The sequence below is a fragment of the Pteropus vampyrus genome, unplaced genomic scaffold (assembly GCF_000151845.1).
Source record: "Pteropus vampyrus isolate Shadow unplaced genomic scaffold, Pvam_2.0 Scaffold224, whole genome shotgun sequence".
NCBI lineage: Eukaryota > Metazoa > Chordata > Mammalia > Chiroptera > Pteropodidae > Pteropus > Pteropus vampyrus.
The window spans coordinates 500,763-510,566 of NW_011889005.1; the positions used below are offsets into that span (position 1 = coordinate 500,763).

The 9,804-nt window shown below is 58.3% G+C and overlaps 1 protein-coding gene across 1 annotated transcript in view; it reads left to right on the forward strand.

The window, feature by feature from the left end:
• FAM135B (family with sequence similarity 135 member B) overlaps positions 1 to 9,804 on the forward strand; it is a 119,279-nt gene that overhangs the window by 55,413 nt on the left and 54,062 nt on the right. Inside the window, 2 exon segments of the mRNA XM_011373399.1 lie at positions 4,255 to 4,325; positions 9,296 to 9,469. Of these exon segments, the coding sequence (XP_011371701.1) occupies positions 4,255 to 4,325; positions 9,296 to 9,469 (245 nt within the window).

The window sequence follows — 9,804 nt, forward strand, 5'->3', positions numbered from 1 at the left end:
GATCACGAGATTGCCAAGAGCTCAGCTTCGGCACAACCCCCACACAAGATGGAGGTTATTCCCTGGAGGACAAGTGGCAGACAGGAAGGACCTGCCCAGGAAGCCAACACTGAGCTGAGACCCAAATGCTGGGGCGGGGCCGGGCACGCCGAGGGCTCGTGGAGGAGAGCACAGCCAGGACAGTCCCTGAGGCAGGACCAAGGTTGGTGAATTCTAGTGAAAGCGCTCAGGACACAGGGCCCTGCTCAGTGAGTGAGCGGGCAGGAGCCGGAGACGAAGTGGGAGAGGTCGGCGGCCAGCCTCACCGAGCACTGTGGGCCACGGGAGGGAGTGCGGAGCTTATTCCTGGGCGATGCGGGCCACCGAGCTGGGTCAGAAAGGCGGGATGGCATGGTTCTTACTTTAGAACATCGCCGCGTGCCTACCAGTCTGCGAGCTTCTCAGGACTGGAGTCTCCCGTCCCATGTCATCTCCCTGGTCCCTGCCGGGAGGCTGCACTAGAGGACACAGTCCCCTTGTGCCCTGCCTGCCCTCAGTTAACCTGACGCCATCAGTGACGGTGACGGAAGTCAAAACTACCGCAGCGAACTCCACGTAGCTGAGCTGCCCGTCTCGCGACTGCCGTCCTGTCTCCTTTCTCCGCCCCCCGCCCCCTGCCTGGGGCCCTGGAGCCTGGCTACCTGCACGGTAGTACATAGGATCAGTGACGCCCTCACCTGTCCGTTTCCATTTGGGTTCAGCCTGTGAGAGGCCCTGCAGGTGACTAGGGGGAGGGAGGAGAATAGGGCCAGGGCCCTCGCTCCCCAGGCTCCTTCTGCGCTGGGTCATGGGGTGGGGCCGGGGTCTGTGTCCCGTGCAGTGCCGGGGGCCTGCCCATGCCGGCTCTGGAGAGCCAGAGGTACACATCCCTTTCCAACTCCACATTTAGCAACTTCACCTTGGTAGCTGAAATCCGTTGCTATGGACATATTTACACCGCAGGAATTGGCAGTGCTACAAATGGGGGTGTTTGTCTTCCTTCAGAGAGACGGTCGTTAAATGTTTACCAGCACCGCCCTCACGCGTCTGAGCCGTTACTCCATCTCGCTCTTGCTCCCACCATTTAAAGCCTTTCAAGTTTAATTTTCCCAGCACCAACCTCAGTTCATACGCGGTTGTAACAAGCCTCAGTTCTTAGGTTGGACAGGGAGTGCATTTGACAGTACGTATTGTTTTCACTTACCTCTACAGGCGAATAATTTCTTGCTGTGTTTGGGGTAATCAATATTGCAGCAAATAATGTCATAGCTAATCATTACACACAAATCGGTGACCACTGAAGTTAATTGGATATTCCCATAAAAACCGTATATCTGGAATGGGTCCATTCGCTCTTTTCCCGTGAATGGTTGTGTGCTTATGACGGCGCAAGCACTGTTTATAAGGACGTGCCTGGAGGTCAGGGTCATGCATGCCCACAGGCTTCGTTGTGGACAGACGCTTGCACAATACCCGTACGTCAAGCACGCCATTCCACGTGCTGTCGTAAGAGTGGACACGAAGAAAATTCACTCCACGCAGCGAGGGCACAAGTAAGTGCATGGGATGGCCGTGGACAGAACAGCTTACGACGTAAGACTTAGGCTTCGATGACGGGGTGTTTTAATGGCGGTAGCAAAGCATAGGGAAGTATGGAAATAGGATGAGTATTTTATTTTAAACACTGTCTAATCCGCCGGAAGATTTGAGAAGTCTCACAAAATACATAGAATAGTAAAAAGGGGAAAAAATAGCAATAGAATGAGCCAGAGCAAAAAAAAAAAATACAATAAAAGGGAGAGGCGGGGAAAGCCTGAGGGGCTGTAGCAGACCACAGGGCGGGGACAGTGCTGGCCCGTTGCTCGCAAGGGCCCCCACATTCAAGCCTGGGGTTCGCAGCGGCCCAGGCAAAGGCGGCGCAGCGGTTAACGAGATGCTCGGTGCTCTGAGGAGGGAGAGGGGCAGAGTTCATCGAACTTGTTGGGCGTAGGGAAGTGGCTCGGCCTCACCGAGCCTCAGTTTCCCTGTTCGAAAGTCGGGACCCCGCTTCTTAGTTCGGTTTCATCGGCAGTGTGCAGACAGCGCACGGGCCGCGGCGGCTCCGTGCCGGCCACGAGTCGCGCTTCTGCAAATACTGGCCGCTGGCGTTGTGTGGTCCACCAGGCCGAGTTGTCTCCTGACACCAGAAAACGGCCCGTGAAGGGAGGCGGTGTGTTTCACCGAGATCAGGCAGAACAGTGAAAGGAGCCGTGTGCGTGTCCCCGTGCACGTGTGCACACACGCATGAGCGCGTGCGAGTTTGTGTGCGTTTGGAAGGAGCCGCAGAAAGCCAGCAGCCAAAGGTAGAAGGAATAGTTGGGGAAGCCAGACTTTGTTCTGGAGGCTCTCGCAGTTGAAGGTTTATCTATCACGATGGCAGCGACGTCCCCGCCAGGCTCAACGAGCCCCAGCTCGGCCTGGCCCTGGGCACCGCTCCTCGTTCCAGAGGCATCGTGGCGCGTTCAGAGCCGGCGCCGACACGGAGTTCTCACGGGAGGGCGGCTAAGAGGGCGCGCTTCCCCAGTCTCGCTTCTCGGGAGCTGATGGCCGGGGGCTGTGCTGCTCGGGCTGTGTGTACAAACCTCGGTCTGCGATTATGCAAAACAGAGCGAGGAGACGAAGTTATACTTAGCACTTGGCTCCAGCAAAATGTTAACTCGTAAATACTGTTTTTTGTGTGTTTTTTTTTTAACAGATTTTTAAACCCCGGGACCTAAAGATAAATTCCATCCATATGTCTCTGCCTGAGTGATGCTTAGCCAGGGACTTATTTCCAAGGGGGCCTTTGGGTGAGAGATTTCCATTCCTGCAGGGTGAGAACATTCTGGCAAGAAACGAGGAGGGGGAGGGTGTAGAAGAGTTTTATTTATTCCTCAGGATACATTAATATTTTTGCATGGCAGGCGCCATTCCTGGAGCTGAGGATCCAGAAGGAATTAGGATTAGTCTCTCCCTTAATGATACCAGATGCCTGGGGACACTGGGCAAGAAAATGGCCAGGGGATTTTAGCCACAGTGGCTTCTGCAGGCCCGATCTGCATGGAAGTCCCAGACGCGAGTCCAGCATGGCCAGATCGAGGCAGATTTTTGTTTTTTTTCTCCACCCCTCCCCCCCATTTTTTTTCTTACAATCTGGAAACCTGCCACAGAAATGTTAAATTGCCTGATTTTTAAATGTTTGCCGCTTATGAGTTGCAACTTGCAACTTCGTGAGGACTAAACAAAATGTGTCCAAAAGATGAATTTTGGCTCACGGGCTTCCGAGGTATAAACCCTAAACAAAGAAACAAAAAATAATAGGAAGCGTGGCATGCTAAGATAGAACAAAGTGGGTTCTTGGGTCACCGGGGTGAAGGGCTCCACCCGGCCGGGGGCTGGGGCCGAGACAGGCACTGAGCCCCGAGCCCCTGCGGAGGGGGCAGCTGCGAGATCCGGTGTCGAGGAGCAGCTGCCCTTTGAGGAGGGGTGGTGGCCTTGCGTGTGGGAGGAGCGCGGAAGTGGGGTCCCATGTTTCAGATGCGTGCGAGAAGCCGGCAGGTAGGACAGATTGGTCCCCCTGCTCGTCAACAGAAACAGGCCTTTTTTAGAGCTGAGAACAGCAGTAGCCACGGATAAGACACGCAATGCTGAAGCGTCTTAAAGTATGAATGGTGACGTGCAGTGCATCTCAAGACAAAGATGAAGGATCTGCTTCCCTCGGGAGCTGAGTCACCTTGGGAGACGACTCCGCTTTCCCGGGCCTCAGCTTCCTCTGTCCTCCTGGGCAGTGGACGGTGGGGCCAGCCAGCGAGAGCGCCCGAGGGCAGAGTTAACACCACAGCCAAGTTGTCCCAGCCCCCCGAGCAGGCGCTAGGAAACACTTGACTCCTGCTGAGAAGGGCTCCAGCTCAAACCCGGGAACGAGGTTCTCGGAAATCCTGCCGTCCAGAGAACTCCCTGTACTGGCATTTTTTTTTTTGTTTTTTCTTTTGCAAATGAAACTTTTCCCAGGTTTGACCACATAAATCGCTTCCTTCTGTTGAGCGTGTAATCCAGATCTCCGGCTCGGCCACAGGTCTGCGGAGCGTGCCGGGGAGTCCGCTTTAAGCGTAGATCGCGTAGATCCCTTTCCTCAGCTCTGGGAAAAAGAGCAGCCGAGCTTTTCCCTCGGACCGGACTCGATGCCCTGAGGTCCCTTGAACTTTGTCTCTCTCGCAGGTGGAAGAGGCGCTAAGCGAAGTCGGCTTCCAGCTCAAGGTGGACCTGCACTTCACGGACAGCAAGCAGCAGTGAGTGTCCTTGGAGCCCTGGCTCGGGGTCCTGGCATCTTGTCCCTGCCGCCCTCGGGGTCATCGTGTCCTGTCCCTGCCGCCCTGCTCCATCCCCGGGGCACCCCTCGGGACACCCCTCGGAGAGGCCCCGGGCGGTTGTGGTGTCCCCGCACGCACTGTCAGGGCCCTCGGGACACCCCTCGGAGAGGCTCCGGGTGGCTGTGGTGTCCCCGCACGCAGTGGCAGGTCCCTCGGGACACCCCTCGGAGAGGCCCCGGGCGGCTGTGGTGTCCCCGCACGCACTGTCACGGCCCTCGGGACACCCCTCGGAGAGGCCCCGGGCGGCTGTGGTGTCCCGCACGCACTGTCACGGCTTACCCAGGGCTGTGGGCGGAGCTCGCCGAGTCCTGTCCTCTCTTACACACTGTGGGCGTTGTCGGCGGGCGCCTCAGAGCCTGCGCGCACAGGGCCCCTGGCCTTGTGGCTCTAACGTCTGCCGCCTCCGTGCCTTTCCCACGCTGCACTCATCGGGTCTTAGATCGACGGCCGTGCGGGGCGGCAAACCCCAGGCCCCTTCCGAGCGTCCAGGTTCCAGGGCTCTGCACGAGCATCCGCTGCCGGGTTCCAGCATCGCTCTGCGTGTCACCTGCTGAGTGACGAGGCAGGAGGCAGCGTCCCCCTCACCCCTGCCTCCTCTAATCCTGTTCCTTGCCACCTCCTACCCCAGGGTGAACTGTCAGGGCAGAGCCTCTCCGGGCTTTTTGGTTAATAAATGAACAGTCTTTTTTTTTTTAGGTATTGAAAAGTCTAGACAAGTGTATAGACTCCAAACTCTCATCCAGTTCATAACTTCTTTTCTCTGTCGCTGTCCTGGTTCTTCACCCCACCCCAGCCCAGGCTTCTCGGAGGGGGTGGCAGGGTGTGGCAGGCGGCTTCCTGTTTTCTTGCCCCCACCCCCACCCTGGGGTGTGAGCTTTGCGGGACCAGGCGCAGGGGCGGGGGGACACTACACAGGGCAGGGTGTCCTGTCTGGCAGCCTCACGCAGGCAGGGCTCTTCCTAGGGTGGATGGGGAATCTGCTTCCTGTGCTGTTGGGTGTTCTGCTGACTCCTTGGAGATGTACCCATCGGGCCGCACCCCTCTCCTGCCCCCCATTTCTTCAGTACAGTGATGCCTCCGACGGTTGGGTCGTTCGCTCTTTGCAGAAAGCTCTCATGGCAGATTCTTCTCCAGTCAACCCCCATCTGGCCCTGGAAAATGAGCACAGCCACTTCAGCCCTCATCCCTCGCTGGAGGGGACCCCTGCCCAGCAATGCTGCTCACTTGCTCTTAGGCCAGTCCAGCCCCCCTCAGCGGCTCTCTGGAGGCCTGCAGGATGAATCGAGCACCTGGACCTGTGTTCTCACAATTCTAGGGGACATGGGACAAGCTCACCTGAAGATCCCTTCATGAGGCTTGAGGTTACGGGGTGGGCCTCGAGGGTGGGGTACTCCTCTCCCCTCTGTTCTCTGGGCAGAGTCTCAGTATGCTCTGACCCTCTCTGCACTGTCAGGAAATGCCTCACCGTCTGCTGCAGGGAATGGGGAGCCGGTGGCTGAAGGGCTAAAGCCGGCAGGACGGTCCCCCAGGCCCTTCCAGGTTCAGGCTGCCTTTCAGAACTGTCTGCCCCTTCTCCAGGACTGTCCCATCCCCGACCTGTGTCTGGTTGCTATGGAGGTTTCATAACCCAGGGAGTCGAATCAGAGCGCATCTGAACCACAGGTGGCCATGTTGAGCTGTCGGAGGAGACCTGACTGTGTCCGCACATGGGGAACAGTCACCTGCTGATGCATAGATGGCCACGTGCAGGCTCTGAGCTGTCGGCAGCCTCTGTCCATGGTCCTGCCACGCAGTCCGGGCCCAATGACACAGGTTCCTCACTGCTGCCTGGCCCCCAGGCCCCTCTGGCCACCTGCTGCCCTCGTCACTTCCGCGTGCCCCTTCATGGGATGCCGGATGCTTGAGGAACCTTCTCTTCCCCACGCCATCCCCGGGATCTGTTCCAGCTCCGTGTGGAGCTTGGCGGCCCCACAAGAGGCTGGCCTTCTCCCTAACCTAAAAATGCGGAAGAAAGGCCCGTGACTGCATTGTTCCCATCCCCACCCCACCCCCCCCCCCCCCCCCCACTATCTGGACTTTCATGGTCCACTCATTTCAGTGACCCGCCGCGCCCTAGCTTCCTACGCCCACCTCCTTCAGGGCCGTTAGCCATGGCTTCATGGTGGGTACTTCCAGTTGGTCACAGGACCCCGTCATTGATCCCACCCTCAGCCTAGAAGTCACTCTCTACCAGGCAGCACTAGCGATCAGTCATGGTGGATACAGACAATGAGACCTTCTCGCCACGAAAACAGCACTTGGTGGAGAACCCGTGTGCAGAAGGTGGACCCCAACAAAACGTGACATTCAGCAGCCGAGGCCCTGTGCCCATCATCGGCTATGAGACGCTGGGCAAGTCCCCTCGCCGTCCTAAACCCAGGGGCCTCGTTTATAAGGCGGCGTCACTATAGGGTCCTCACTGCAGAGGTCTCCTTCCCAGCCCCGCGCGTGGCCTGCTGAGTCGGCGTCTTCCTCTCTGTGGCTCCCTCGCTGCAAGTGGGGCCAGGCTTCCGAGCGTCACCTGCCTTCTGCAATGCAGGGCACTCAATCCTAATCAGAGCAGGAGTTTTCATGGATTATAAGATTAGCCGAGAGGGGCAGGGAGGCAGAGGCTGCGGAACGATCGAGAAAGCCATATTTTCTCATCGACCGGGTTTCAGGATAATAAGGCGTCTGTGGCACATCCTCGGGGTGGGCCTGGGGCTGTCGATCATGACCCGGGCAGGCGGCTTCTTGGGGACCGTGGAGACCCGGGCGGGAACGAGACACAGAAGCATGACATTTAACATCAGACGCAAGTGCCCTCGGCCGCCGTCTCCTCCGGCGGGCCTCACTGCAGCTGGGGCGAGTCTGTCCCCACGGACACATCTTCACATGGGAAGACACTTTTGATTGCTGCAGCCTTGGGGTGGGTGCTAATGTCATTTAGCGGATAAAGTCCAGGAATTTGGCTAAACATCCTTCGATGCACAGGAAAGCACCCCCCCCCCCCACGGAGCGTTATCCTGCCCCCCAAGGCCGTCGTTCTGAGGGGGAGAGACCTCTAGTGTGACCTCACGTTTGTCTTCGCTGCTCTGCAAAGGCCTGTGCGCATCTGCTCGCCTAGGGTGGGGAGCGCACCTTTTACCTCATTCTGTCCCTGGACAGTTGTGCCCAACAGGAAATTCTTCTTTACCTCAAAGGACAAGCCACCCTTTCGTGCCTTGGATGTCTGGATGGCGGTTTAGATAAACAAGACACGTCAAGTCATGTCTTCATCCCCAGTTAAACATCTTTCTCTGTTTTGCATTTTTTCTTGTCGTGTGACAATTTTTAGTTCCTTTGAAAGAACACAGGCACCCTCCTCTCAATGCCATCAAGGTGAATTGAGACACCTCCCCGTGAAACCGAGTTCTATCTCCATTAATTGTGTGTCTCCATCTCAGAACTCAAAAGCGCCGTCACCTCCCTCGTTCAGAATTCTCTACCCCTGTTAATACGGCCTAAGTTCCCGTTAACGGTTTTGATGTGTTTTTCCGCTCCTGTCGTTCAAGCCCTAAGGTGTTTCTGTAATTCCACGAGCCTGTGTCTGAAGGCGTTCAAAGCAGTGACGTGCGGTGACGCAGGCCAGTCAGGTGGACGTGGGCCCAGCATTTCAGTTCTGCCTCGTGACTTTGACCCTGTCAGTTTAGCCAGACTGGCTCTACTTCCTCGTCTGGAGATGGAATGAGACTAGCAAATACCTCACGAGCTTGTCACGTGGCTTAAGGAGAAGAGCATCCTGCAGCCATTCACAGAAAGGCCTCAGGAAAGACCCGTCGTCCGAATTAGAATGGATCTAAAGTTAGTGACTTTCTGGGACTCGGGAGCCCCTCCCGTCCGGTGTCTCCCCGGTCGGTTTCCGCATCCCGCGGGCCTGCGTGAGTGCGTGCGCGCGCGGGCCCTTCCGCTTGGCATTCGTTGGCTCAGCAGCTCTAAGCGAGGGTTTCGGAGCGAAGCCGTCGGGCAGGGTCTTGGGCGTGTGCTGCTCTCACCTCCCGCTCGCCCTGTGTGTCTTCTCCGAGCACTCCGCTCCGCTCCGCTCTTGGAAGCCGGGGGCCCGGGTGCTCTGTTCCAAGGGGCTTGGGGAGCCCCAGGGGTTGGTTTCCTGAGTCGAGATCAGCAGCGGACGGTTTTCATTTGGGGAAGAATCGATCCCATTTCCTAACCACACACCCCGTTGGGCCTCCACCACCGGCTGGGTTCTCCCCTAGGCATCGGGCGCAGGCCGCCTTTGACTGTTAGAGCAGGTGGGCAGTCCCCGCCTGCCACCTGCCAGACTGCTCTGCCCTTGAGCTTGGGGAGCCAGCCAGCCAGCCGTCAGTCAACCGTTCCTCTTAATAAGCCAACACGTGATCAGCTTCTGCATTTTGCCACAAACCGTCCTAGGTGTTGGGGATGTGGAGATGACTTTGTCACATGTACTGTCCTTAAGGGGCGGGAATCTAGTAGATGATACAGACTTGCACAGGAAGTGCAGCGCTGGCCGTCTGCAGGGAAGGGAGAAGCAAATGAGCAAGGCGTGCGGGCGGGCGGGCGGGCGGGCTCCACCGTCGAGGCGAGCCTGGCGAAGGTCTGGCCATCCCTCTGTCCCCGGCGGGCGGGCTTGGTGTCCCGGGCAGCAGAGCACGGTCCCACGTCTGCCTGAGAGCAGCTGTGTGATGCCCCTCTTCCCTCTCCGAGTCTCAGCTTCTTCATCTGCCAGTTGTGAGGAAAACGATTTCTACCGGACAGAGCAGTTGCAGGGGTTGGTGGGGGGCCCGGGACGGGGCCGTCACGTGACAGCAGGTGACTGGCCACCACTCACGCGGGGTCACCGGCTTGCCTTCCAGGCTGAGGGACGGGGCGGGGGCCCCCATGATCAGCAGCCGCACGCTGGGCCTGCACTTCCAGCCCCGCAGAGGCCTGCACCACCACGTCCCCGTCATGTTCGACTATTTCCACCTGTCGGTGATCTCGGTGACCGTCCACGCTGCCCTGGTGGCCCTGCAGCAGCCCCTGATCAGGTACGAAGCTGTGGGCCCCGCGGCGTGCGGGGCGCTTGGCCTCCTGGTCCTTCTGTCTCAGGAGCGGCCGAGAGGCACGGAGGCCGCCGGGCTTGGTCAGCACAGACTGGAGGGGCTTCTCCCAGGCAGGTTCGGGCCTCACCGAGGGGCAGGGGAGAGGTGGGTGGGGGCGAGGAGCGGGCACCAGGAGGCAAGGGGACACAGGCAGGCCGCCCGGGGCTGAAAACCCCCGATCAGCCTGGAGATGGGACCCCGTGCCTGGCTTGGCTTTTTCCTAATGCGCCTTATCTGCGAGGTCACCTAAAGCCCCCGAGACATCGAGTCTTCGTGTCTAA